The sequence below is a fragment of the Notolepis coatsorum genome (assembly GCF_963971535.1).
Source record: "Notolepis coatsorum genome assembly, chromosome: 3".
Lineage (NCBI taxonomy): Eukaryota > Metazoa > Chordata > Actinopteri > Aulopiformes > Paralepididae > Notolepis > Notolepis coatsorum.
In genome coordinates this window covers 36827083-36854970 of record NC_140167.1, presented here as the reverse complement: position 1 = coordinate 36854970, position 27888 = coordinate 36827083, and the positions used below count along the sequence as shown (strand labels likewise).

The window sequence follows — 27888 nt, the reverse complement described above, 5'->3', positions numbered from 1 at the left end:
AAAAGGGATGTTTTCTTTTGTAATAGCCTATTCAAAAAAGAAAAAACTGTACTCTTTTGCAAATAGGAGTGTAGTGCTCTAATTTAGCAAATCATTGAAATAACCAGGTAGCAGTTTAGATTAATTTTGAAGATTGAAAATTGCGCTGCATAAAGGAATACAGTATGCACCGTCTATCTGTCAATGAACGGATAGACATTTGACGGAAGGTATTACTGTCCGTTGGTTTATTTATTATTATAAATTTTTTTAATGTGTTTTTGTAGATTTGTATTGCGTTTTTTTTACTACTGGGCAGTCCGGTAGAGAGAGATGGAGAGGAGGAAATGGGAGAGCAGGGGAAGACATTCGGCAAAGAACGCCGGGTCCGGGAATCGAACCTGGGTCGGCCGTGCCGCGACGCAGCGCGTTACGTGGTTCACCGCTTTAGTCAGTTCCTTTCCAAACCATTCTGTCCATCAAAACAGACACAAATCTGGTGGAGACGGACACAACATTAACCCTGTCCAACAACCAGATACTCCTCATTGAAAATGTACTGTATTAAAAACAGACGTAGACGGTCTGACACAACGGATCAATGTAGCCACATATACAGAACACAGAGGGAACATCCATCTCTGCTCCACGCAACTATGGTGCTGAAAGGACAGTGTATACACAGTCTGTTGGAATGATGGTGATGAAGCAAATCCATATCTGATATGGGAAAATATTACATTAAGATACATTTTGTGGTGAATTAAGCCATATTATAATATATAGTGCATTTTTAAGCCAATATGTATCTTAAAAAAACCTACACAAAAACCTGACGACTTGTTGATAGATGCCCCCGGCCCGACACGTCGACTAGCTAAAAACTGTGTTGTTCACATTCCTACATCTATATTATCTGCATTTATTGTACTTTTATACTTTTTTCTTCATGATAGACTTTGAATTGTGGACCTTTATTTTAACCAGAAGTCCAATGATTCTGCTGCTTGCTTGTTTCGCTTGACGCTCCTCAACTGAGCCATGAGCCATTAATAAGCAAAATAATTGCCCTTTTTCTTGAGATTGCCGACTAATTAGTCTCAGTTGTCCTGATAATTTAGTGACAACTGTCTGTGGCACAGAAGAAGGAGAGAGAGAGAGAGAGAGAGAGAGAGAGAGAGAGAGAGAGAGAGAGAGAGAGAGAGAGAGAGAGAGAGAGAGAGAGAGACAGACAGAGAGAGAGACAGACAGACAGACAGACAGACAGACAGACAGACAGACAGACAGACAGACAGACAGACAGACAGACAGACAGACAGACAGACAGACAGACAGACAGACAGGCAGACAGCTGGCTTACCACTCAGCTGGCATTTCAATGAGAGCACACACACACACACATCTCCCGGTATACTTAACCAATAGCTCACAACAGGTATATATATGGTCATTATATCACAGCTAAGGGGCGTAGTTCGCTGACAGCCCCTTAGCTGCGATATATTAACCATATTATGCCATGGCCTGAAGTGAGCTATTGCTTTTATAAAACGGTTACCAAGTAGGCTATCACAATATGAAAGTAAGACACACTTCAATTTAAATGTTTATGTTTTTATTAGTACATTTAATATTTTAGATTTTTACATTATTTACCTCCTGGCTGCCTGCACTGCAAGGCTGTTGCTATGCAACATACACACTAACAACTAGCTGGCATTTTTTCATAGTCGGGAAAATATACCAACTACTGTATTTACCAAGGCCGAACGCTATAGACCACTGCACTTCCGCGTTACATTGAGCTCATGGGAGAGAGAGCGGGGGAGAAAATGAATGAATGTGGATGAGAGCCTTGCCATTAAGTGGTTGTAGCTACAGCTGTGGGGGTGCTGGAGACATGATCCAATATACTTTTCTACGCCTGAGTCTCCTGAACACGGAGAGACCAATCCCAAGTCGATCTGCACTTTCTCGTCAGAGCTATAGTCACTTTTCCGCACCTACTCCCGAACTCTGCATGTGCAGATTGCCCACGGAGTCTCTCTGGATTGTCCAGAGATCTAGGTTTATCAATCTGTGCATGGGGAGTACGGGAGTAGGTGCGGAGTGTGTGTGTGTGTGTGTGTGCGCGCGCGCACGCGTGTGTGTGTGGAGGATGGAGAGGGTTATAACGACATGTGTTGCCAGTGTTGACTCTAGTTTGTTTTAACATAAACAGTCCATTAAAGAACATCAAAAGGCAAAGTCCAGATTCTCTCTTTCCCTCCCTCCCTCGCTCTGTCTCTCTCCCCCTCCTCTCTCCCCCCCCCCACCTCTCTCTCTCTCTCTCTCTCTCTCTCTCTCTCTCATACACATCTTTCCATCCCATGTGCAACTTGAACAATAACGTTGTCAGCGTGCATGTAGTGAGTGACCCGCTGGTTGACGGGGAAGTTATTGGCCTTGTCGTGGTTCTCCTCTTCTAGTTGTAATGTCCGGGCCCAAGGGAGAGGTGCAATCGCAATCAGGAAATATGGATTTCTCCTTCCTCCTATGGGGGAGAAGGGGTGTGTGTGTGTGGGGGGGGGGGGGGGGGGGTGCGTCCGTCCAGTGCAGACTTTAATCTACCATCTGGATGCAATTTACTGTCGTTTACACAGGGAGTAGAGCATTTACTGTAATAGGGACCACAATTACCGCTGGTCAGCCTTATCAGAGGACCTGTGTCGTGTGTGTGCGTCTGTGTGTCTGTGTGTCTGTGTGTGTGTGTGTGTGTGTGTGTGTGTGTGTGTGTGTGTGTGTGTGTGTGTGTGTGTGTGTGTGTGTGTGTGTGTGTGTGTGTGTGTGTGTGTGTGCGCGTGTGTGTGTGTGTGTGTGTGTGTGTGTGCGTGTGTGTGTGTGTGTGTCTGTGTGTGCATTCGTGCATGCATTAATGGTCCTGTATTGAGGAAATGAGCTCTATCTAAACCAGCATTACTACAGACCTTTACCTTTCCTATGTCACTTTGCCGCTGTGCCCAATAAAAGGCTCTCATTTCTGAGTTTTGTTTGTTTAGACAATAATCAAATATTCTCATTCTCCATGAGATCCAGTGAGATATTCACCATGTAAACATTGAATTCTTCAAAGCATCCATTTGGAATGTGTTCCAGAATCAGATCTGAGGTCTGTTCTACTCCAGTGTTTACAACCATTACAACCATACTACCAATGTTTCTTCACACCGCAAAACATAGCAAATACTATTACAAACTCATATTCACCTGCCGCCTAGTGTTAGTACTTGTATCATGACCTCATTCCATTAACTAGACTGTCAAACTCATTTTCACAGAGGGCCACATCTGTTGTGGTTTGTAACCGACCCCAATCGCACAACACAAGACAGGTAAGATGGTTTGCCAAGAAACAGATATTTATTGAGAGACAGGGAAAAAGGGCACTGTCCCTTTAAGGGAGAACACAAATACAGGAATATAACAAGAGGGGAAAAACTAGGTGCCTTTAAGAGGCGGGCAGGAAAAGGGAACACTAAGGGAAGGTTAATGAACGCTAGGGGAAAGTTAAAGGAACACTAGGGGAAGGTTAAAGGAACAGAGGAACTAGAGACTAGGAGAAGTCGGGACAAGGAGAGCTAGGGAACAGGAGAACTGGGGACTAGGAGAACTAGGGACAAGGAACTAGGTGGAACTAGAAGGGGAGAACTTGGGACCAGGAACTAGGTGGAACTAGAAAGGGGAGAACTAGGGAACAGAGGGGACTGAGGCCCGCGGAGGCGGGCTGGGGAACAGGGAGGAACTGGGGACTGGTGGGAAAACATCTGGGCCGCTCTGCAGAACAGAGGAGAGGGTTAATATTCAAAAGGGAACAAACAGAGCAGATGCAGAACAGTCCAAATAAACAAGGTAACAAAGTAATAATATCTTCGTGTGACAAACACACAGGGGGAGATGTAATGTCCAAAAATACTATCTAAGTGAGAACAAAAACAGAGTGGGAGATGAAATGTCCAAACTACTAACTAAGTGAGAACTAAAGGAGGCAATACGCTGGGTGAGTGACATCACAATCAAAACTCACCCAGGCGTATGCGTAATGGTACAGGAACAGCAGCGAGACGGGGGCAAGAGGCATTACGCTGGGAGAGTGACATCACAATCAAAACTCACCCAGGCGTATGCGTAATGGTACAGGAAACGCAGCGGGAAGGGGGCAAGGGGCATTACGCTGGGAGAGTGACATCACAATCAAAACTCACCCAGGCGTATGCGTAATGGTACAGGAAACGCAGCGGGAAGGGGGCAAGGGGCATTACGCTGGGAGAGTGACATCACAATCAAAACTCACCCAGGCGTATGCGTAATGGTACAGGAAACGCAGCGGGAAGGGGGCAAGGGGCATTACGCTGGGTGAGTGACATCACAATCAAAACTCACCCAGGCGTATGCGTAATGGTACAGGGACAGCAGCGGGGCGAGGGCATCGCCACCGGGTGGCTGGCAGTCCGAGCCGAGGAACAGAGTGCTGGAACAGTGGCGGTGGCGAGGGTGTCGTCCACCGGGTAGCCGCTGTCGGAGCCGAGGAACAGAGTGCTGGAACAGTGGCGGTGGCGAGGGTGTCGTCCACCGGGTAGCCGACTGTCGGAGCCGAGGAACAGAGTGCTGGAACAGTGGCGGTGGCGAGGGTGTCGTCCACCGGGTAGCCGCTGTCGGAGCCGAGGAACAGAGTGCTGGAACAGTGGCGGTGGCGAGGGTGTCGTCCACCGGGTAGCCGCTGTCGGAGCCGAGGAACAGAGTGCTGGAACAGTGGCGGTGGCGAGGGTGTCGTCCACCGGGTAGCCGCTGTCGGAGCCGAGGAACAGAGTGCTGGAACAGTGGCGGTGGCGAGGGTGTCGTCCACCGGGTAGCCGCTGTCGGAGCCGAGGAACAGAGTGCTGGAACAGTGGCGGTGGCGAGGGTGTCGTCCACCGGGTAGCCGCTGTCGGAGCCGAGGAACAGAGTGGCGCGCCACACCTTGGTGTGCACGTCGGAACCGAGAGACGCCTCGGGGTGCGTCTGCGAGGAGGAGTGTGCCAAGCACGAGGAACCTTGGAAGATGCGCGTTGCGCGCTGGAGACTGGAGAGCGTGCCAAGCCCTTGAAGATGCGCGTTGCGCGCTGGTGACTGGAGAGCGTGCCAAGCCCTTGCAGATGCGCGTTGCGCGCTGGTGACTGGAGAGCGTGCCAAGCACGAGGATCCTTGGAAGATGCGCGTTGCGCGCTGGAGACTGGAGAGCGTGCCAAGCCCTTGAAGATGCGCGTTGCGCGCTGGTGACTGGAGAGCGTGCCAAGCCCTTGCAGATGCGCGTTGCGCGCTGGTGACTGGAGAGCGTGCCAAGCCCGAGGGTCCGGGAGATGCGCGTTGGTCTAGATGTGCGTCAGGACGAACAGCTGCGCTGGGGTCTGCAGTGGAGCGCTGGGGTGCCTCCCGTGGAAGTACAGGGAGCGCAGAACAGTCTCCTCCACAGGCTACGGCGACAGCAGACGAAGGCTGGAGCAAAACATCTCAAGGCTGGAGAAATCCATATACAGCATTGGTAGACCAGAGGATCTCCCGAAAGAGTCTAGATGTTAGAGAATATGACTCAGCATGAATACAACACGACCCCACGCCGAAACGAGGGGAAGAGCCCTGGTATTTAAAGCCCACAGGGGAACTAATTAGCCTGCCACCACAGGTGCGAGAGGTAATTGATAATAGTCCAGGTGTGGCCACTGAGAGTAAACGAGAGTAAAGAACGAGAGGGTGGGGGCTAGAGAGAGTGAGTAGGGAATTCCTAACAGTAGGCTTAAAGAAGACAGAGAAAGTAGGTGAGCAGCGGACAAAACCTCACAGTACCCCCCCCTCAACGGGAGCCACCTGGCGACCCAAAACAAATACAGACAGAGTGGCAGGGGGCAAAACAAGACAAAAACAAAAGGTACTGGCCAAGCCAGCAGGGGAAGCCACCACAAGAGTGGGGCTAGCAAAAGAAACAGGGTCGCCGAGGGGTAACTGGAGGAACCGGCCTAGAGGAAACCGGGCCTAGAGGAACCGGGTCAGGAGGAACTGGGTCCAGAGAACTAGTCTAGAGGAACTGGTCTAGAGAACTGGCCTAGAGAACTGGCCAAGAGAACTGGCCTAGAGAACCGGTCTAGAGAACTGGTTTAGAGAACTGGCCTAGAGAACTGGTCTAGAGAACTGGTCTAGAGAACTGGTCTAGAGGAACTGAGGGGCAAGCAGGGTAGCTAAGGGGTAACCATGGTAGCACCGGGAAAGGGCTAGCAGAGGGAAAGTTAGCTGCCAGGGCACTGATAGCTACAGGGCCTATGCTAGCTGTACTGCTACATCAACATAGAGGCTGTGCAAGCTGCCGAGCTAGGCTAGCAGAGGGAAAGGGTAGCTGCCAGGGCACTGATAGCTACAGGGCCTATGCTAGCTGTACTGCTACATCAACATAGAGGCTGCGCTAGCTGCCGAGCTAGGCTAGCAGGGGGAAAGGGTAGCTGCCAAGGCACTGATAGCTACAGGGCCTATGCCAGCTGTACTGCTACATTAACATAGAGGCTGCGCTAGCTGCCGGAGCTAGGCTGGCAGACAGGGCTGGACCAGCATGAGAGAACAAGCTAGCTGGAAGGACAGTCCTAGCTGTGTGAGATAAACTGACCTTGCTAGCTGAAAGGGCAGTCCTAGCAGTGGGAGATAAACTGACCTTGCTAGCTGAAAGGGCAGTCCTAGCAGTGGGGAAACTGACCTTGCTAGCTGAAAGGGCAGTCCTAGCAGTGGGAATACTGACCTTGCTAGCTGAAAGGGCAGTCCTAGCAGTGGGAATACTGACCTTGCTAGCTGAAAGGGCAGTCCTAGCAGTGGGAGATAAACTGACCTTGCTAGCTGAAAGGGCAGTCCTAGCAGTGGGGAAACTACACAAAAAAGTGGAGGCCATGCAGAGGGACCGGGTTAGCTGCTTGGGCCTGGCTAGCTACAGGGCCCATGCCAGCAGCAAGGGCTGCATAAAACATAGAGGCTGTGCTAGCAGCCGGGGCTAAGCTAGCAGACTGGGGCTCTGCTGAGGGACTGGGTTAGCTGCCAGGGCAAGGCTAGCTACAGGGGCCATGCTGGTAGTAGAGGCCTAACAAGCTGCAGGGGGGTCAAACAGGGCTAACAGGGAAGCCAACAGGGCTAACAGGGGAGCTAACAGGCTAACAGGGGAGCTAAACTGGGCTAACAGGGAAGCCAACAGGGCTAACAGGGGAGCTAACAGGGGAGCTAGAGGGGAACTAGAGGGAACAAGAGAAAAAAAAAAGGCAAACCCAACATACACCGTCTGTGCTGGCTGGGGTCGTCGATCTGGTGGGGTCGTACTGTTGTGGTTTGTAACCGACCCCAATCGCACAACACAAGACAGGTAAGATGGTTTGCCAAGAAACAGATATTTATTGAGAGACAGGGAAAAAGGGCACTGTCCCTTTAAGGGAGAACACAAATACAGAAATATAACAAGAGGGGAAAAACTAGGTGCCTTTAAGAGGCGGGCAGGAAAAGGGAACACTAAGGGAAGGTTAATGAACGCTAGGGGAAAGTTAAAGGAACACTAGGGGAAGGTTAAAGGAACAGAGGAACTAGAGACTAGGAGAAGTCGGGACAAGGAGAGCTAGGGAACAGGAGAACTGGGGACTAGGAGAACTAGGGACAAGGAACTAGGTGGAACTAGAAGGGGAGAACTTGGGACCAGGAACTAGGTGGAACTAGAAAGGGGAGAACTAGGGAACAGAGGGGACTGAGGCCCGCGGAGGCGGGCTGGGGAACAGGGAGGAACTGGGGACTGGTGGGAAAACATCTGGGCCGCTCTGCAGAACAGAGGAGAGGGTTAATATTCAAAAGGGAACAAACAGAGCAGATGCAGAACAGTCCAAATAAACAAGGTAACAAAGTAATAATATCTTCGTGTGACAAACACACAGGGGGAGATGTAATGTCCAAAAATACTATCTAAGTGAGAACAAAAACAGAGTGGGAGATGAAATGTCCAAACTACTAACTAAGTGAGAACTAAAGGAGGCAATACGCTGGGTGAGTGACATCACAATCAAAACTCACCCAGGCGTATGCGTAATGGTACAGGAACAGCAGCGAGACGGGGGCAAGAGGCATTACGCTGGGAGAGTGACATCACAATCAAAACTCACCCAGGCGTATGCGTAATGGTACAGGAAACGCAGCGGGAAGGGGGCAAGGGGCATTACGCTGGGAGAGTGACATCACAATCAAAACTCACCCAGGCGTATGCGTAATGGTACAGGAAACGCAGCGGGAAGGGGGCAAGGGGCATTACGCTGGGAGAGTGACATCACAATCAAAACTCACCCAGGCGTATGCGTAATGGTACAGGAAACGCAGCGGGAAGGGGGCAAGGGGCATTACGCTGGGTGAGTGACATCACAATCAAAACTCACCCAGGCGTATGCGTAATGGTACAGGGACAGCAGCGGGGCGAGGGCATCGCCACCGGGTGGCTGGCAGTCCGAGCCGAGGAACAGAGTGCTGGAACAGTGGCGGTGGCGAGGGTGTCGTCCACCGGGTAGCCGCTGTCGGAGCCGAGGAACAGAGTGCTGGAACAGTGGCGGTGGCGAGGGTGTCGTCCACCGGGTAGCCGACTGTCGGAGCCGAGGAACAGAGTGCTGGAACAGTGGCGGTGGCGAGGGTGTCGTCCACCGGGTAGCCGCTGTCGGAGCCGAGGAACAGAGTGCTGGAACAGTGGCGGTGGCGAGGGTGTCGTCCACCGGGTAGCCGCTGTCGGAGCCGAGGAACAGAGTGCTGGAACAGTGGCGGTGGCGAGGGTGTCGTCCACCGGGTAGCCGCTGTCGGAGCCGAGGAACAGAGTGCTGGAACAGTGGCGGTGGCGAGGGTGTCGTCCACCGGGTAGCCGCTGTCGGAGCCGAGGAACAGAGTGCTGGAACAGTGGCGGTGGCGAGGGTGTCGTCCACCGGGTAGCCGCTGTCGGAGCCGAGGAACAGAGTGGCGCGCCACACCTTGGTGTGCACGTCGGAACCGAGAGACGCCTCGGGGTGCGTCTGCGAGGAGGAGTGTGCCAAGCACGAGGAACCTTGGAAGATGCGCGTTGCGCGCTGGAGACTGGAGAGCGTGCCAAGCCCTTGAAGATGCGCGTTGCGCGCTGGTGACTGGAGAGCGTGCCAAGCCCTTGCAGATGCGCGTTGCGCGCTGGTGACTGGAGAGCGTGCCAAGCACGAGGATCCTTGGAAGATGCGCGTTGCGCGCTGGAGACTGGAGAGCGTGCCAAGCCCTTGAAGATGCGCGTTGCGCGCTGGTGACTGGAGAGCGTGCCAAGCCCTTGCAGATGCGCGTTGCGCGCTGGTGACTGGAGAGCGTGCCAAGCCCGAGGGTCCGGGAGATGCGCGTTGGTCTAGATGTGCGTCAGGACGAACAGCTGCGCTGGGGTCTGCAGTGGAGCGCTGGGGTGCCTCCCGTGGAAGTACAGGGAGCGCAGAACAGTCTCCTCCACAGGCTACGGCGACAGCAGACGAAGGCTGGAGCAAAACATCTCAAGGCTGGAGAAATCCATATACAGCATTGGTAGACCAGAGGATCTCCCGAAAGAGTCTAGATGTTAGAGAATATGACTCAGCATGAATACAACACGACCCCACGCCGAAACGAGGGGAAGAGCCCTGGTATTTAAAGCCCACAGGGGAACTAATTAGCCTGCCACCACAGGTGCGAGAGGTAATTGATAATAGTCCAGGTGTGGCCACTGAGAGTAAACGAGAGTAAAGAACGAGAGGGTGGGGGCTAGAGAGAGTGAGTAGGGAATTCCTAACAGTAGGCTTAAAGAAGACAGAGAAAGTAGGTGAGCAGCGGACAAAACCTCACAACATCAGCATTATGGTTGCCCTCAAAGGGCCAAAGTCCGTATAAATGTTAATGTAATGTAAAATAAATGTAGCTACACATTTACATATTGTTAAACATGGTGTTTCTGTATTTATTACTTATTCAAGTTATACATATTGCATATTCATTTGCATAAATATAAAAATATATGTTAGCTTATGTTATTTTAACAAATAATTTTAGTTTATCAGAACCCCATATTACTCCACCAATCAATGATCAAACCATTCAAGTAAATAACAAAGAAGAATATCATCAAATACAAGCTATGACATTAAGTTTGTTCAAAACCTTTTTGTCACAGTCAAGAGGGGCAGAACTAACAACTGTGAGCTGCAAAGAACACGTGGGACAGATGTAGCAGATGTTACAAAAACAAATGGCTGCACACAACCTTGCAGAGGCCATACATCCAACTAATGGAAGATAGTTTAATTAACTTTAATTAACAGATTGCAGAATGGGTACAGTACAGCTCAATACACACAATTGTTAAGGGGATGCAGACCAGAGAAAGACTTTCGACTTGTTTACATCAGGGTCCCCCATTTTCAATTCGTAATGAAATTGCTATTATGTGTCTGCATGAACACACAACTGTAACTGTACTCAAAAATAACAAAATAAGGGTTGTCTCAGTTCACAACTATATTGGTCAAGTTTTGGGTGGGACTTGTTTGCATCCCTACAGCTTCTTATTCAATTGAGCGAGATGCTCGGTTATGTCACACAGCCAGCTTGCATCTGACAGTTCAGACAATATTTCTTCAACCCTTTGTTACCTATTCCGCCTGGATCTTTTTTGTATTTTGGGCTGTAAAATTGTCAAAGAATGTCTGAGGAGTAATTTTTTCCTTTGTTACCTCAGATGTTCAACATACATGTATGTGTAAGAATGTGTAATAACTAAGGCTGTCAAAGTTAAAGCTTTATTAACGCATTAACCCACAATTATTTTAACACTGCTATTTTTTAACCCAATATTAATGTAAAAAAAAAAAAAAAAATCCTGGGCTCTTGGGGGGCCACATCAAATGACGTGGCGGGCGGGATTTGGCCCGCGGGCCGTGAGTTTGACACCTATGAACTAGAGAATGAAAACGTGTCTCAATTATTTTTCTTTCAGTGGTGGGGAGACTTGTGTCTTTGTGTTTGGATTTCAGATTGGGCCTTTAAGTGAATTCTTATTTTCCTAAAATATACAGTAACACAGCTGTCATTAACCTCTGACTAACACTTCCATGCACCCAAAGGCTGGAGTCGGCTGCTCGGAATCCGTACATTCAAAATCTCTTCTCCGACTGTAACCTTTGACGAAATGCGTCAGATGTACTGCGACGTACAAATCTGGCGCGTGGTCGGAGGGCGAAGTCCGTCGGGTGTTTTCGGGGAGAACGTTCTGTGATCACAAGTCCGCTCTGGACACAGTCGGTCAGTCGGACCCGCAAAGGGGACGGAAATACAAGCTGTCTTTATTTTTTTCCCCTTGGAGCCGTCGAGGAGAGAAGACGGTGTGATCACCAGGCCCAATGAGAAGCCTGAGAGTTAACGGCATAGTAGTGGCGGTTTAGTAGTCACACTGGAATCTGGGATGGGAAAGAGGAATGCCTTTCTCTCACTCTGCTGTCTGTCTGTCTCACTGTTTGTGTTCACTTGTTCTACTACAGTGCCCCATGTAGCGCCCTGTGTGAGCTCGTGTTTACCGCCAGCTAGGCCCACCATTCACTGGGCGACCTACACAACATGACACACATCCATTGGGCCGTATGTTTTCAGTCTTACTGACTGGCTGGGGGAGGGGGGGGGCGTTGGCTGGTCCTCCGTCGGCCTGGATCTTGAGGTGGGTGGGGGTGAGATGGTCAGTCAGTCGGTCGCTTCCCATTCCTCCCCACAGTCTCCAAAATCACTGACCTCCATGGGCTGTCGATTCACAATCAACATTGTGGTAAAACCTTGTTATAGGAGGCAATACAAGTAGACATGAAGCATAGCTTGATCATACTTTCCTATGACGCACGCTTCAATGTGATGGACATTTCTTTGGACTGGGGTTTGTCTGCTCGACATCCAAGACCCTTTTTTTTGCTTTTGACTCTCCCATCTTCCCTGTCATGAATACAAAAAAAAGTGGCTTATAATTGCAAATGACCTTGTTTTTAAATCCCATCCCTTTCAAACTCTTTAACATGCCACTAAAGTGAAACGGGTCCAGAACTTATTGTCACAGCTCGACAGTCCAAAGGAGAAGAAGAGACACACAGACGACAGACAAAACGTCTACAGTAGTTCTCGACACATTATCCTCTGCTTGTCCAGCCACTCGGGAGAGGATGGTGTCCTATCCATTACCACCACAGCTAAGCTTTTCATGTGTTTTAACTGCCGTGTTTAATTTGGCAAGAAAGTGTGCTCTAGGAATTCTGAGAGTTTAGGTGTGGGGCTGTCGCAGAACAATATTATTCCAATTTTCAACTTTCTAAACTTCACGCTCGTTGCTGCGCTTTCCATCACATTTAAGACGTTGTTCACAGAGGAAGGAGTCATCGTCCAGTATACTGTATGGTGCAGGCTGGCCGGAGTACTGTACGTTATGACTATTTGGCTCTAAGTGGTTAGTATCTGCCATTGCAGTCAATTAAAAGGCCATCTCACCATCCTCAGAGCAGCTGAAATTCATTACTGACTGAAGTCCTTATTGGCCATTATTGTTTGGTCTCCATCTTGTATTACTTTCCTACAAACAACATCCTACCCTCCCTCCTACAGGATGGTGTGAAGCAAGAGGTTAAAGATGAGGCCGCTCAGCTGTGTGGGAGAGGGGAGTTAAGAGCCCTGGAACCTCGCTGGTGTAACAACATGTGCATATGAAGGCCTGGGGCAGGCCTTAGTAGGTCCTCCTATCAGACCCAGAGACGGCAGGAACACATTTTCGTCAACAGCAGCTTCAAGCTTTCATTAGACAAGAGACGCCAAAGAAAATAGGAGAAAACATTTTCTTTTGAAGTAGCTGCACTCCAGTGTGTATGACTCCTAACGTTGCACTCCAGTGTGTATGACTCCTAGCACTGCACTCCAGTGTGTATGACTCCTAACGTTGCACTCCAGCATGTATGACTCCTAGCACTGCGCTCCAGCGTGTATGACTCCTAACGTTGCACTCCAGCATGTATGACTCCTAGCGTTGCACTCCAGCGTGTATGACTCCTAGCGTTGCACTCCAGTGTGTATGACTCCTAGCACTGCGCTCCAGCGTGTATGACTCCTAACGTTGCACTCCAGTGTGTATGACTCCTAACGTTGCACTCCAGCGTGTATGACTCCTAACGTTGCACTCCAGTGTGTATGACTCCTAACGTTGCACTCCAGTGTGTATGACTCCTAGCACTGCGCTCCAGTGTGTATGACTCCTAGCACTGCACTCCAGTGTGTATGACTCCTAACACTGCACTCCAGCGTGTATGACTCCTAGTGTTGCACTCCAGTGTGTATGACTCCTAGCGTTGCACTCCAGTGTGTATGACTCCTAACGTTGCACTCCAGTGTGTATGACTCCTAACGTTGCACTCCAGTGTGTATGACTCCTAGCGTTGCACTCCAGCGTGTATGACTCCTAGCGTTGCACTCCAGCGTGTCTGACTCCTAGTGTTGCACTCCAGTGTGTATGACTCCTAATGTTGCACTCCAGCGTGTATGACTCCTAGCACTGCACTCCAGTGTGTATGACTCCTAGCGTTGCACTCCAGTGTGTATGACTCCTAGCGTTGCACTCCAGCGTGTATGACTCCTAGCGTTGCACTCCAGTGTGTATGACTCCTAGCGTTGCACTCCAGTGTGTATGACTCCTAGCGTTGCACTCCAGCGTGTATGACTCCTAGCGTTGCACTCCAGTGTGTATGACTCCTAACGTTGCACTCCAGCGTGTATGACTCCTAGTGTTGCACTCCAGTGTGTATGACTCCTAACGTTGCACTCCAGCGTGTATGACTCCTAGTGTTGCACTCCAGTGTGTATGACTCCTAACATTGCACTCCAGTGTGTATGACTCCTAACGTTGCACTCCAGCGTGTATGACTCCTAGTGTTGCACTCCAGTGTGTATGACTCCTAACGTTGCACTCCAGTGTGTATGACTCCTAGTGTTGCACTCCAGTGTGTATGACTCCTAGTGTTGCACTCCAGTGTGTATGACTCCTAGCACTGCACTCCAGTGTGTATGACTCCTAGTGTTGCACTCCAGTGTGTATGACTCCTGTAGTTTCAGGCCTGCTGTATCTGACACAAACACACCTGTTCTAGTTCTTCTTTGGAACCACCCCTCACTGTACTGATCACTATTCTCCTGTCAAAGGAAGTTTGAGAGACCTACCCTCTTAGTCCATTATTCTGTCAATTTGGTCTTAGTTGACCAAAACTTTGGTCATTGATTAGTGGTTTTTTGTTGTTTTTTTTCATGCTGAATACGTTATTTCCTGAAAAATTATAAGCTATCTATGGTAGGCACTGTTTTCTAAAGTAATGACTTGGGAGACATGCTGGTGCGTTTGTACAATGTTCCCTGGTAAACTCTCGACAGTACCGGTACTACCGGATAGCATCCCATCACCACATCAGATAACCTGAGTTAATCTTTTCCTGGAGGGTTTCCTAGAGCAAAGAACTCCAGGAAGCTTGGTTTAAATTTGTCAAAACGTAAGTCTTTACCAAAGATCTTTGGTTAGCCAAACAGTCCACACAATAGCATGAACTTACTTACCATTCATTTATGCAGTCCTTGATTCCAAGTAATCCAATCATATAATAATAACCCATTCATGTTATGAAGGCAAAACATCAGGATCCACTTACCGCTACTCTTTCTTATCAAGTCCTGGCGCTATTCTAAACCGTTCGAAACAGCACATCCATCTTAGCCAGTCACTTGCGTTATTGAAATCAAATTTGTCAGGTCGTATCAACTGTAAGGACGTAGCCATCCCTGAGCTTTCGTTTGGTTTGCTAACGTTAGCCCACTGTTAGCATTCCACTCACCGCAGCCGGTATGCTAGCTCTCTGGAGGACCAATTTATTTTCCTTCACGGATGGATCTTCCATCCCGTTTCTGGAGCTACGTTTGTGCCCTTTTGATTTATCGCCTTGTGATCGCCTCATGATCTCCCATGCCTTGTTGCTTCACTTCGGGTTTCACTTATGACACCGTGTTGTGTAAAGTGACAACTTGGGAGACACGCTGGTGCGTTTGTGCCGTGTTTACTGGTAAACTCTCCACAGTAGCTACATATCCGTGTAGCATCCCATATCCACACCAGATAACCTGAGTTAACCCTTTCTAAGTGCTAGACTTAAAGTCTGTGTGAAGCAATAATAAACGTGTTCAGAGTTTGTCACACCACAGAGAAATGTGTTATCAACCACCCAGCCAAATTTGAATGATTGAAAAATCACCAAGTATATAAAATTAGGTTTCAAAATCGTGAGAAAATAAGCAGTATTTTCTGCTCTGAAACCACACCTCTCTCTCATGCTCTTCTCTCTTTCCCTCCATCCTCTCTCCCTCCCTCCCTGCCTCTTCTCTCTCCATGTATTTCTCTCTCTGTCTCAATTTACATAAGCAATTTACCTCAGTTAAAAACAACCTAAGTATGGCTTGTGCGTCATCCAGCCATGATTTCAGGTCCGCCCAACAGTCTAATTCAGTACTACATAGTTCACAGTCTTTTCAGCAATTACTTTATAACATGTATAATGTGTTTAAAAACAATTCTCTGTGTAAATTATTTCCTTCACACAGACTTTAAAGAGATCATTCTGAACGATTGCATGTGGGGGGCACAATTTAAAGGCTTGGTATATTAAATTCTATGACTCTCGACTACGACTTTTGTGAGCTGAGACATGCAACCCTAATGCAAATGTCTACAACTACAGGACTAAGCATTGGAGCTGGGCCACAGGGGAACGTGAACCCTACGACACCACCAGCATGATAAGTAGCCGATGAGAATGGCCTCTCCATAGGAGCCCCCTGGCCCATCACCAAACAGAACCTTCCATAACCTATTTTATCCACAGTGATGTACCACAGCTCCCAATGCAGTTTATTATGAGTGATTTAGAGCTACTTTAATGATAAATTACTAATAAATTGTACAATGCATTACATGAAGTACAGTACAGTACAATGAAAATGTACAGGTGATTAAACTGGGTATAAAATATATAAATTAGTAATACTAATTAGTAATTAGTAGTGCTAATTAGATGTATGTACAGAGTTGTAGTATTAATATATACAGTGATACAGGTATAAAGACATTATGGTAGCAAGTCATACTAGCCAGCAGCATAACTAGTAAGAGTAGGTAGGGATATGTACATATATAGATATAGAATGTTGATAAAGATAGCCCATGTTTCTCTTCATTGATACATAGTGTATGAATATGAATCTGCACTGTATTCTGTTGCTCATGTGAACTGCTCTTCATAATGCTTAATTATGTTCCACTCCCCACTGCTTTGGGTGCATAACAGTGGGATTTAAAGGGCTTTCTTAGATTTAGCAGGGAAAGGAGCCTGAACCCCATGGAACAAATTAAAGTATAAAGCAAATAGTTTGCGCTGCTATTGTTGGTAACAGCCGCAGTTTTGTTGTTGTTGTTGTTGTTGTTGAATGTCCCATTAGAATACCATCATATCTAAATTCCCAGCGATGTGTTAATAAGCAAAACCTTGTAAAAAGGAACACGCCAACTTTTGGGGAAATTCGCTTATTTGCCATCTATCCTGGAGTTAGACAGCAGATACATACCCTTTTCTTCTCTGTGCATGCATTAGGCTTGAAAAACTGGGCTTTTGAGTTGATGAAATCACTGCGCCCAGGCAGCAGTGGTTGGGCAAAAGAAAATTTAGAGTTTTCCGAGCTGATCTGCTTAGAAAACGAAAATGTAATTTTTATTTTCTTCTTTTTTTTTCACATGGTAAAGGTCACAACATGTTTACAGGAACGTTTTGGAGTGTATTTCGTGACTGTTGGGAACTAGGCTACACTGGCACAGCTACTTCCAGTGAATGACGCTAAGCTAGGCTAATGGTACAGCTGTTCCCTAAGCCTAATGCATGCACAGAGAAGATAAGGGTATGTACAGTATCTACTTGTCTAACTCCAGGGTAGATGGCAAATAAGCTAATTTCCCCAAAAGTTGGCGTGTTCCTTTAAGGGAAAAACATACACTATGGAAAATTTTTACATCAGCCCGCAATAGTTGGAATATAAGTAACGGTTTCCCTGTAACTATAGCTCAAGACTTGTTTGGAATTTCAAAAGGATCTCTTTTCCCCTCAGACCTGAATCACCTCCAAGTCATCCTCACAAATCCACATGCACACAGTGAGTAAGTAAGGAGTGTCTATGTGAGGATCCTCAGGCAGTCTCGCTAATCTGCCAGCCTTTTTTGGGGGGAAGCTCACTCCTCTTGGTGTCAACCACGGGAGGTGCCAAGCATGCCTCGTCATGTCCAGGCTCACCCCCATAACCCCCGGGTCAGAAAATCCACAAAAGATCCTATTCCGCCACAGACCCAAGAGGCATCCAAGACCATGGCCAAGAAAGCCCTTGTGATGTGGAGCAACCCTCTCATAAAGTGCATGAAAGGCCAGAGAAGGAAAGAAAGGGGCTAATCATATGCCAATTAACACTAGGAAGAGGGTCTACTCTTTGACTCTGGTATTGTTGGAGAGGGTGGAAAAGATGGAATCAGTGCCCCACTGACTGGGTAATGACTTTTAACAATCTGTGAACTGAACCCAATCCCTATCATGCTGTGCATGAAGAATAGTATGATACTGGAGCTTAATAATGTCCCGCGGTGCTCTTGTACAGTAGATACAGTTCTGTGTAACGCCTGTCTATGGAGTAGCACTGCTGTCGCAATGAATATGTTTCCAAAAGGGTCAGTTCGGGTCTTTCAACCAGAAGTTTTCCACCCCGGGTAAGGCAGATCGGGTTACACTAGCCTGATTGACGTGTTTATATGAGCTTGTTTCATTCTGGGCTCAATCCTACAGTCCTACAGGATTAATGGGTTATTGGGCTGCAATGTGAATGCAGTCTATATCAGCTGTAGTACATTTTGGCCCCAGCGACCAGGCAGCTCTCCGATCAGTGTGACGAGGGGAGGTGTCCTGAATAATCCAGGTAACACAAGAGCGAGACTAATCACAGACAGGTGTCGTGTTTCTTCCGTTAGGTGTCTGAGCGTAGAACAAGACGTCTGACCGTATAATCCAGCCACATACAACACAGACTGGCCTGGCTTTCTCACCACAGAGATACAAGAAACGCTTAAAGAGGAACTTCTGGAAGTGTGTGTGTGTGTGTGTGTGTGTGTGTGTGTGTGTGTGTGTGTGTGTGTGTGTGTGTGTGTGTGTGTGTGTGTGTGTGTGTATGCAACGGATGCATCATCATTATGAAAGCAGGACATTCCACTTCATTCACATTGTTTGAAAGAAATGTGTCTGATTGGAGCCATACCACTGACAGATACTATCCTCACGCTTGTTCAGTCCATAACAGGAAGGGAGGCCGTTCTGAAACGCCGCCGATGGTGTCGAAAGGCAACACACACATAACTCCATCCTATCTTTACATTCCCCTGTCAGTACATTATATAACCCAACGTCGGATCAGGTGATGTAACTGTAATTGAGTGTATACACACGCACATGCAGTATATCATTATACTGTGTCATCACTGAGACAGATTGTGTGAAACTCCACACCCCCAGCGGAGATGACCGATTGAGGAAGCCGGGTCGGGCGGCCCGTCGTCGCCTATCCCAGGGCTTCTGCCGGAGGGTATTTTATCAAATGGAAGATTTGTCTTCCTGAGACGGAGTCACCCAGAGGTTTTGTATTTTCCCAGACAAATGAGAAAACGCACCCTTGTTTATCATGGGACGATGGGAAAGACTCAAGACAGAGCGGGAAATCACCAATGGGAAAATAAATAGGGAACTGAATCTTACACCACAGGAAACAGCTTTTGAACCTAAACAGTTGGGCACACAGTGGAATGTGATATATAAGAGACTGGATCTGGTGCTTGTCAAGAGGACTTTTCCACAGTAGGGATTTGGGGGGGGGGGGGGGGGGGGGGGCAGCATTTTCCTCCTGCTCTCACCTACAGTAATTCCAGCCTTTACCACTAGAGGACATGATTTCTGTGTTGGATTTACCCATCACGGTTGTATTATACACAGCTGGCTGTCATTTGGAACTTTTGTTGTAGCATTGTGTTGCTGTGGTACTAAAGTGTGAGTTGGGTGCCTTGTGGGGCATTGCTCACAGGGGGAGGCTTGTCATCGATTGGGGTGTGGATGTGCTTCTCCCTTCCTTTGTCATCCTCCCTGTCCCGTCTGTTGAAGTGTGCTGTCTCGTCCTCATCATACTGCTACATCACAATGTCTGCTTGTGTTTGTCGGTATGAAATATCCACGGTCTTACCGTCCAGGACTATTAAGACACTTTCAGTGGAATTGCATTTTTAGCATTTTAGCATTGCTACAACTTGGACCCAAGTTTATTTCCTGTAAGCTAGTGATATTAGTAAACTAAATAATTAATCAACTTGAGTCCATTTAGAATGCTGATGTTGAAGCCGTCTCTAGTGTCACAGTACAGGTGAAGGGCAGATGAATGATTTAAACTAAAATCTTTCTTCTTTTTCCTTTTTGCTTGTTTGCTGTTTTGCAGAGCATACACGTACCGAGTACAGACAACAGCACATCTGAAGGTAAGAATTTCTACTTTGCTTTCTCTACACACTCACAAAAGAAGAATGTGGCCTATGATGGTCATATTATTTTCACAAGGTTCTTACTACTACTTCACCCTGTATCCCACCTATATCTTTATTGGTGTGTGTTTACAAGAAAACAGGCTGTATCTGTTTATTAACATTATGAGTGATTCTCAATCTCAACCTTTTTAGTTGGTGGACTTCTAGAAACAGAGGAAGGCCTATTCATGACCCCTGGCATAGTCAAGCAGAAGCACATAATGGTGAACTTTGACACGAATATTGATTTGATTGATTGATTGATTTTCAGGCATTAATAATGTGGCTTCAAGTATTCATTATTTAAAATAAATAAAATAAAAAAATAATCGATACCAAAGATTATGAATATGATAATGTGTTTGCATGTATTTTCACAACCCCTCTAAAATCATCTTGTGACCCCCTGGGAGGAGCGGGCCCCGACTCCAGGTTGAAAACCACTTGTTTATATGACTATGCACTGTTGAAAATAATCTATTCTGTGAATCCTTTGTGAGCCAGTCAGTTAATCAGGTCTGAATTTGGAGAGTAACAGGGTATGTCAAGCACAAGCAGGGATTGACCAAGGTCAGGGTGGCTTTCCTCCAGAGCCCCCAGTCTGGATATACAAGAGGTGATGGATGAAGTACAGGCCACAACACCATCACATCATCCACATACAGCCACAACACCATCATATAATCCACATACAGCCACAACACCATCATATAATACACATACAACCACAACACCATCATATAATCCACAACACCATCATATCATCCACATACAGAGATCTTGCCATGTGTTATCTTATCCAGAGCACCTTACAGCGCCATGCATGCATACAGACAGGTTTAGCACAAGTGGTCCCCAGTGGGATTCGAATCCCACACTAACCTGCACAGGACCACCCATCCCTGTCTCATCTACTCCCTCATCTAACTCCGCTGCGAACCAACACGGCTACAAAGGAAATGGTGAGAGACATTGAGGGGAGACAGGAAGAAAAGCAGACAAGATGCTAAGAGAGAACCATGGACAAGTTAAAAGGTTACCCACCGCCTAGCGTCACAGAGACTGTCTTACAGCGCTGTACTGTCCCCCCCCCCCCCATCTCCTCATAGCCCTCTCCTCCCCCTCGCCTGCCTGTCTGCTTTTATAAACAGTTGTTGTGGTGTCAGGCTCCATGCAGTGACCCAGGGGGTCCCATGGGTCCCAGAGGTGCCTGTGGGGAGGTCAGATGCGGCTCCAGCCAGGTTCTGCTCATGGCCATGATGTTTCCAGCGTTTGTTTTCTCTTCTCTCTGTTTGTTCGGCCATGGTTGGCCTTGACCCCCCACCCCCACCCCCCTCTCCTTGCTGCCTGCATTTGGGACACTTTCACACATGCTCCCACCGGAAAGCATGCATTATACAAACACTTTTTTTTCTTCAAAATGAAAACAGGATGTACACAGGCGCATCGCAAGAGGTTTTATGTTTGCATGGGCATTTAATGAGTCTGCTGTTGTTAGCGGCGTATGGGAGTTACTTAAAGTGAGATTGAGCGCACTCTTGATTGAATATACAGGATGCACTTATTGTGACGGTGTAAGTGAATAGCAAAAGAAAATGCTTCCAATAAAAGGTTGCATTGATTGATTGATTGATTGAAAAGTTTATTAACAGATTGCAGAATGGGTACAGTACAGTACAGCTCAATACATACAATTGTTAAGGGGATGCAGACCAGAGAAAGACTTTCGACTTGTTTACATCAGGGTCCCCCATTTTCAATTCATCATAACATATATGACATACATGACATACAGATAGACAGTACTGCTACATCTATACATTTATGACATATCAGATTTGCAAATACAGTACTGTTTGTGATACAAAAGTGTCCAGAAAAGGAGTGTATATACATTTGGCATAGAAACTGTACATTGGAGGAGGTTGGTTGGGTGGGGTGGGGTTGGGTGGGTTGGGTGAGGGCTGTACATTGGAGGTGGGGGGGGGGGGGGGGTTGGGAAGGGGACACACACACAAGGGGACACACACACATTTTACACTGTACATTGGAATATTGACAAAGCCTTACTTGGTCATTTACTGTACAACTAGGTTAGGACATTTGTAGGGGCCAGTTTCGAATTGCAGTCTCACGTAGGTGTTTTTTGAGAGTGTTTTTGAAGGTGGGTAGTGATTCACATTCCTTTACAGCTTTAGGTAGGGCGTTCCACATTGATGTGGCATAATTGCGAAACGTGTTTAGTCCCTTGTTTGATCCGAATCTGGGTTTTACATGATTTGTGGAGCTCCCTCTGGTGTTGTGATCGTGGTATTCACTGACCTTTGGGAAGTATTTTGACATGTACATGGGTACCTTGGTCGCGTAGTGTATCTTGTAGACCAGGCCCATTGCAAGTTGCTGTACTCTGTCGTCTACTCTAAGCCATCCTAGGTTGTCAAAGTGGGCAGGGGTGAGGTGGGTTCTAGGAGTCAGGTCAAGTAGTAGTCTGACTAGCTTGTTTTGAGATGTTTGTAATTTGTTTTTTAGTGCCTTTGAGGTGCTTTGGTACCATGAGGTGCAAGCATAGTCGTAGTACCCTTGAATGAGTGCTCCTGCTAGAGTCTTCAGGGTATTCTTGTTTACCAGAGAGGAGATCCGGTACAAGAATCGCGTTCGTTGGTTGACTTTTTTTATTACATTGGATGCCATTTTGTCACAGGAAAGATTAGCCTCTAGGATGGAACCCAGGTAGGTAATTTCATCTTTCCTTGTGATAATATTGTCACCCACTGTAACCGAGAAGCCGTCGGTCTTGCTGAGTTTGTTATTTGAACCGAAGAGAATGGACTCTGTTTTGCCCATGTGTAATGATAGTTTGTTGTCGGCGAGCCATATGCAGATTTTGCCTAGTTCCGAGCTGAGGGCTTTTTCAACCTGTAACTTGTTCTTGTCAGAGACCAGCAGGGCTGAGTCGTCCGCAAACAGGAGCATATCATTCCAACTGTTCGAATCAACCTTTATAAACACACACACACACACACACACACACACACACACACACACACACACACACACACACACACACACACACACACACACACACACACACACACACACACACACACACACACACACACACACACACACACACACACACACATACATACATACATACATACATACATACATACATACATACATACATACATACATACACACACACCAGGTGAATGTAAAAAGTCTGTCGCCTGCTTCAACCAGGTTGATGTATTCAGTTAATAACAGTGTAGTAACGCATCATTATGCAAATTCACATGCATCTCCCACCCAAAATGGGATGCTAATCCCTCCCAACATGCCCTTTACTCGCTCTCTACCCGGCAACACCTGTTTCATCCTCCCAGAACGACCTCTCACCTGTCTCCTCCTTCCTCTCTCTCTCCCCACAGTGATGATGTTCCAGGAGGTGTGGGGTCGGAGCTTCTGTCGGACCATCGAGAAGCTGGTGGAGGTGGTGCAGGAGTACCCGGGGGAGGTGGAGCACATCTACAGCCCGTCCTGCGTGCCCCTGGTGCGATGCGCCGGTTGCTGTGGAGACGAGAACCTGGAGTGCCATCCCACCCAGACCTCAAATGTCACCATGCAGGTGAGATAGTTGCCAATAATAAATAAAATCATGAAAACCATTTCACCTCCCATCTCTTCTCCACATCCGTGCATCAGGCTACTTGCAAAAAAAAAAAAAAGAAAGCTGTGCTTGGGTCTTCTTTGTCCTTAGATACTTGTTCATTTGTAGTGAACCTTCTAATTTGAACAATTCCTAAAAATATTCTCAGGCCACGTAACCTTTTATTTGTCCTCTCTACTCCTCTACTATTTTGCTATATTGGTGATCCTAGAATTTGAGCTCATTCTACTGCTGTACTTGCTGTAAGTCACTCTGGTTAAAGGTCCCATATTGTAGTCCTTTCCAACAAGTTAAATAGGTCTTTGAGATCTGGTAAACGTGCCTTTTACGTTTTCTTAGCGGAAACTCTCTCTATACCCCTCTGTTTCAGTCCTGTTCTCTGTTTCTGTGTCTGTAACGAGTGAGCCACCTTGATTGTACAAATTCGATTAGACTAAATGTATTGTCATTGCACAAGTACAACGTAATGAAGTCGGCATCTAACCAGAGTGCAAAGTAGCAGTAAAGTGCAACCGCTAATTTGCAGAATCTCGAGAGACACTAGGCCTGACGTTGCACACATGTTTGTCATCATATACGACATGTAGCAATTCTGTATGAGCCTGTACCATCGAATGAAATTCGGATCAAACTGTCAAACTAGGCATTGTAGATCAAATATGACTCAAGATCCAGCAATATCATCAAACCTACCACTAAAAATGTTGTCAGAAACATATTTTAGGTTCAACTTTAAAGACAGAAGTTCAAACAACTCGTTTAAAGGCACAGTTTCTGAATATGGGCTGGGTGAAAAATCCAACTGGGTTGTCTTATTTCACAGTTTAAGTGTTAGTAGGACAGAGATGTATGTGCACAAGCACTGAAAAAGTGAGTTTTTCACTATATAGGACCTTTAGGAGTATCTGCCAAATTAATGTATGATAAATGCGTGGTTCCTTTATTAGGTCAATGGCTATTTTCTTCTGGTTATATATATATATATATATATCAGACCGACAATATATCAATCGCACTGAATTTCCACCTTTTGGGAGAAAACAACTTGGGGAATAAAAAGGGATTGATTAATTGATTGATTGATTGATTGAAAACTTTATTAACAGATTGCAGAATGGGTACAATACAGTACAGCTCAATACACACAATTGTTAAGGGGATGCAGACCAGAGAAAGACTTTCGTCTTGTTTACATCAGGGTCCCCCATTTTCAATTCATCAGGACATATATTATACATGACATACAGATAGACAGTACTGCTACATCTATACATTTATGACATACCAGATTTGCAAATACAGTACTGTTTGTGATACAAAAAGAGTCCAGAAAAGAGTATATACATTTGACGTAAAAACTGTACATTGGGGGAGGTTGGGTAGGTGGGGTGGGGCTGTACATTGGAGGATCATAAAATGTTTCATAAATTACAACTTTAGGAGAAAACATACGGATATAAATCACACTGAAGACCATCGTTGCCCAGAAATAGTCTTAGTTTTAGGTCATAAGATTCATAGGTTAATATTAAATGTGTAGGTAGGGAATTGAGGAAATATCTTGCAGCTGACTGGGGAAATAGGCCTGAAAACTAATCAAACATAACTTTTCACAATGGTGTGGACGCTCAGTGGTGGCCGGTGTACTTGCTTGACTTAACATGATGCACTGACAAAACAAACTTTTCAAACAAAGTAAGCATTCTGATACCAGGCCAAATACAATGATGGTCAATAGGAACAGTGTGTGTGTTTTCCCAAAAAGTAGGAGTGGCCGCAAAAAAATGCCAAAGTACCCAGATGTGCCGGTCTGATTTATAATCACTTGCTCCTTTATTGTACCCTTTCTCAACCTCTGTCTCTATTCTCAGCTGTTGAAAATCAAGCCAGCAGAGCAGGGTCAAGAATATGTTGAGATGACGTTTGTGGAGCACCAGACATGTGAATGTAGGTAAGAGAAATAAACACTCCATGCTTTACAGCACCATGAACATCGGTCATCGCAATAAATTATACGAATGAATGTCCAAATATAATACTTCAGTTAATCATTTGTTTTCATTTATTCATCTATTTGATCCTCTAGAGTCAAGAAGCCCATCGCAAAGGCTGAACGGTAACATGAGTTTTAAATACCATAACGCCAGTTTTGTAGTTGATGAATGGAGTAGAAGCACGAGGGAGGAGCGGGATCATCTCATTGTTTTCTGATGTCGTTCCCCATGCAGGAGGCGACTCAGAGGAAGAGGCAGGAGGAGGAAGGAGAGGCAGAGGGTGAAAGACTGTGACAGGTTGGGGGACATTCTACTGCACATCGTTCATTTTGCTCTTATGTCATGCTCAGGTTGGGGTGGGTGGAAAGGAAACCAACCTGAGCATGACATAATTAGGCTACTTTGCTTCCAAAATGCATAGAATATGAAAGGGGGGTCAAAAAAGACAATTGATTCCAATATGATTTTATTAAACTGCTGTTTTACTAATGTTATTATCATCAACCACAAGTCCACAACCATGAATTACCATTATACATGGGTATAATCTCCAGAAAACACATTTTTACCTTCAAACGTGTTACTTATAGTAATAATCACCTGTTTTTCCCGGTATCCGGTGAATTGTATTAACTCAATTATGTTCAGCCTACTTTTTCCCATAATCAAATTGCATGTTATCCGTTACACCCCCACCTTGAAGACAATGTTTATGTGATATTATTCACGTTTGTGTTTTCCAGGTGCCAGACGCCTCGCAGGTAACTGCTTCTCCTGTGGCGACATGGCTCTCTATTTATTTCCTGCCCGATGACAGCATCAAGAGTCTACTAAGCTCATCTATCAATACTGTGTCTGTCTGTCTGCAGCAAGAGACTCAAGCAGCTGGGTTGTTATGGTGACATGCCCTCCTGTTGATGGGGAGAGCGTTATTTTTTTCTTTTTAACCAAGGTTCAACAGGACGTGTGCCTTTTTGATAGGTGGAAACAGCTCTGTTACACACATGACACAGTGGACACCCCTGGGAACCAGTGCAATGGAGGACCAAACAGACTGACAATAGGACTGATGCCTTCTCTTTTATACCATTGATATTATTTGGCTATTGTTATTTTCACATCTCTTTTGGTGTTTTAATGCTGGTTACTCTTGTTTGAAATTATATTTATTGATACAGGCAAATATTCATTGGACCTACAACTTGGAGCAAGTTTGTGATCCTTCATTCAAACTTCATTAAGGACCAATAAAATGCCTTATCTTGTTATGAATATAGTGTTGGATTACTTGAGTAGGTTGTGGCTTCATCAAATTCCCACAATGGAATGTCTCCCTCTAGTGGTTTTTAGAAGCAAACGATTTGTTTTACCCAATGTTCTTGTAATCTGATGGAACAATGTTTAGAAATTCAGAGAAAACCTTTGGGGAAATTGGGCCACTGTATCATCAGTTGACATAAGTAATGAAAACAAATGCCTCATATTGATATGTACAGTCTGCTTAGCGATTGTTTGACAAGACAACATACATTTTTATAGTTGTCCTTAATCACCAACCATAGCATAGGTCCATTTGGGACACCCTGGGACCGCATATATCTTATAAACTGTATCTCCAATGTCATAATTAAAGGCCCAATCCGCGATTCAAAATGTAAACACAAATGGGTAACTCCCCCACCAATCATTTCAAATAGGGACGAGACATGTTTCCATTCTAGTTGATTGACTGAGCTCTTGATTACAAGGACTAACACGAAATAACTAAGAATCGACTTTTGATTATTTTATGCATTAAATTGTATTCTTACAGAGCTCTAATTATAGATGACATGTATACCACACCGCTTGGTTTGGCTCAGAGAATTACAATTTATATTTCAAAGTTGTAAACACGACATGAAAATGAACCTTAATTAAATATTGTGTTAATATCTGTTAACCATAACATGTGCCTACCACCAGTTAAACCTGGTTAAATGTAGCTTTAAACCTAGCAATAACAAACCCGTTTGAAAATGATTAGGGCCTTGTAAAATCTGTTTAGTTTTTTCTCAAATTCCATTTTGTCCATGTTATTTTTACCCATTTTTACCACCCCAAAGTGTGTGTAAATTAAACACTACAAAAAGTGTACATTTTCTTTGAAAATGACACCTTTCCCCGTTTCTGGAGTGGTATTTGGCTTAATTTGGTTTCCTGGTGGACTAACCATTCCAAAACATATAGTAACTATAGTGTGAATTTCTCCAGTCCTCTATTGGCAGAGGTGTGGTCAGCAATAGCAACCTCTCCGCTATCCCCACTCAACTCTAACCCAACCAAAAAAAGTGCAGAGGGGCTATTTTGCCTCGAGGTCATTGTTTGATGGCAATACAGATTCTACCTTTAAGAAACTACGTGGATAACAGCGGACAATCTCCCACATGAAGTTACAGGCGAGAACAAACGCACACCACCACAGACTTTATACGCAGGGGTGCGTTGGTGATTTCAAAGCT

At 46.1% G+C, this 27888-nt stretch overlaps 1 protein-coding gene across 2 annotated transcripts in view; it reads left to right on the top strand.

Moving 5' to 3' along the window:
• pgfb (placental growth factor b) overlaps positions 1–27548 on the top strand; it is a 34787-nt gene extending 7239 nt beyond the window's left edge. The window contains exons 2-7 of one of the 2 annotated variants that reach the window (XR_014619477.1): positions 19639–19678; positions 23155–23351; positions 25265–25340; positions 25480–25509; positions 25622–25684; positions 26131–27548. Coding sequence is in view for 1 of the 2 variants with exons in the window: in XM_084310069.1 (XP_084166195.1) it covers positions 19639–19678; positions 23155–23351; positions 25265–25344; positions 25480–25509; positions 25622–25684; positions 26131–26152 (432 nt within the window). In the remaining variant the exon portion in view is untranslated. Of the gene's footprint in view, positions 1–19638; positions 19679–23154; positions 23352–25264; positions 25345–25479; positions 25510–25621; positions 25685–26130 lie in introns of both variants that reach the window. The other variant, XM_084310069.1, reaches the window with a different exon arrangement.
• Positions 27549–27888: the final 340 nt, after the last annotated feature.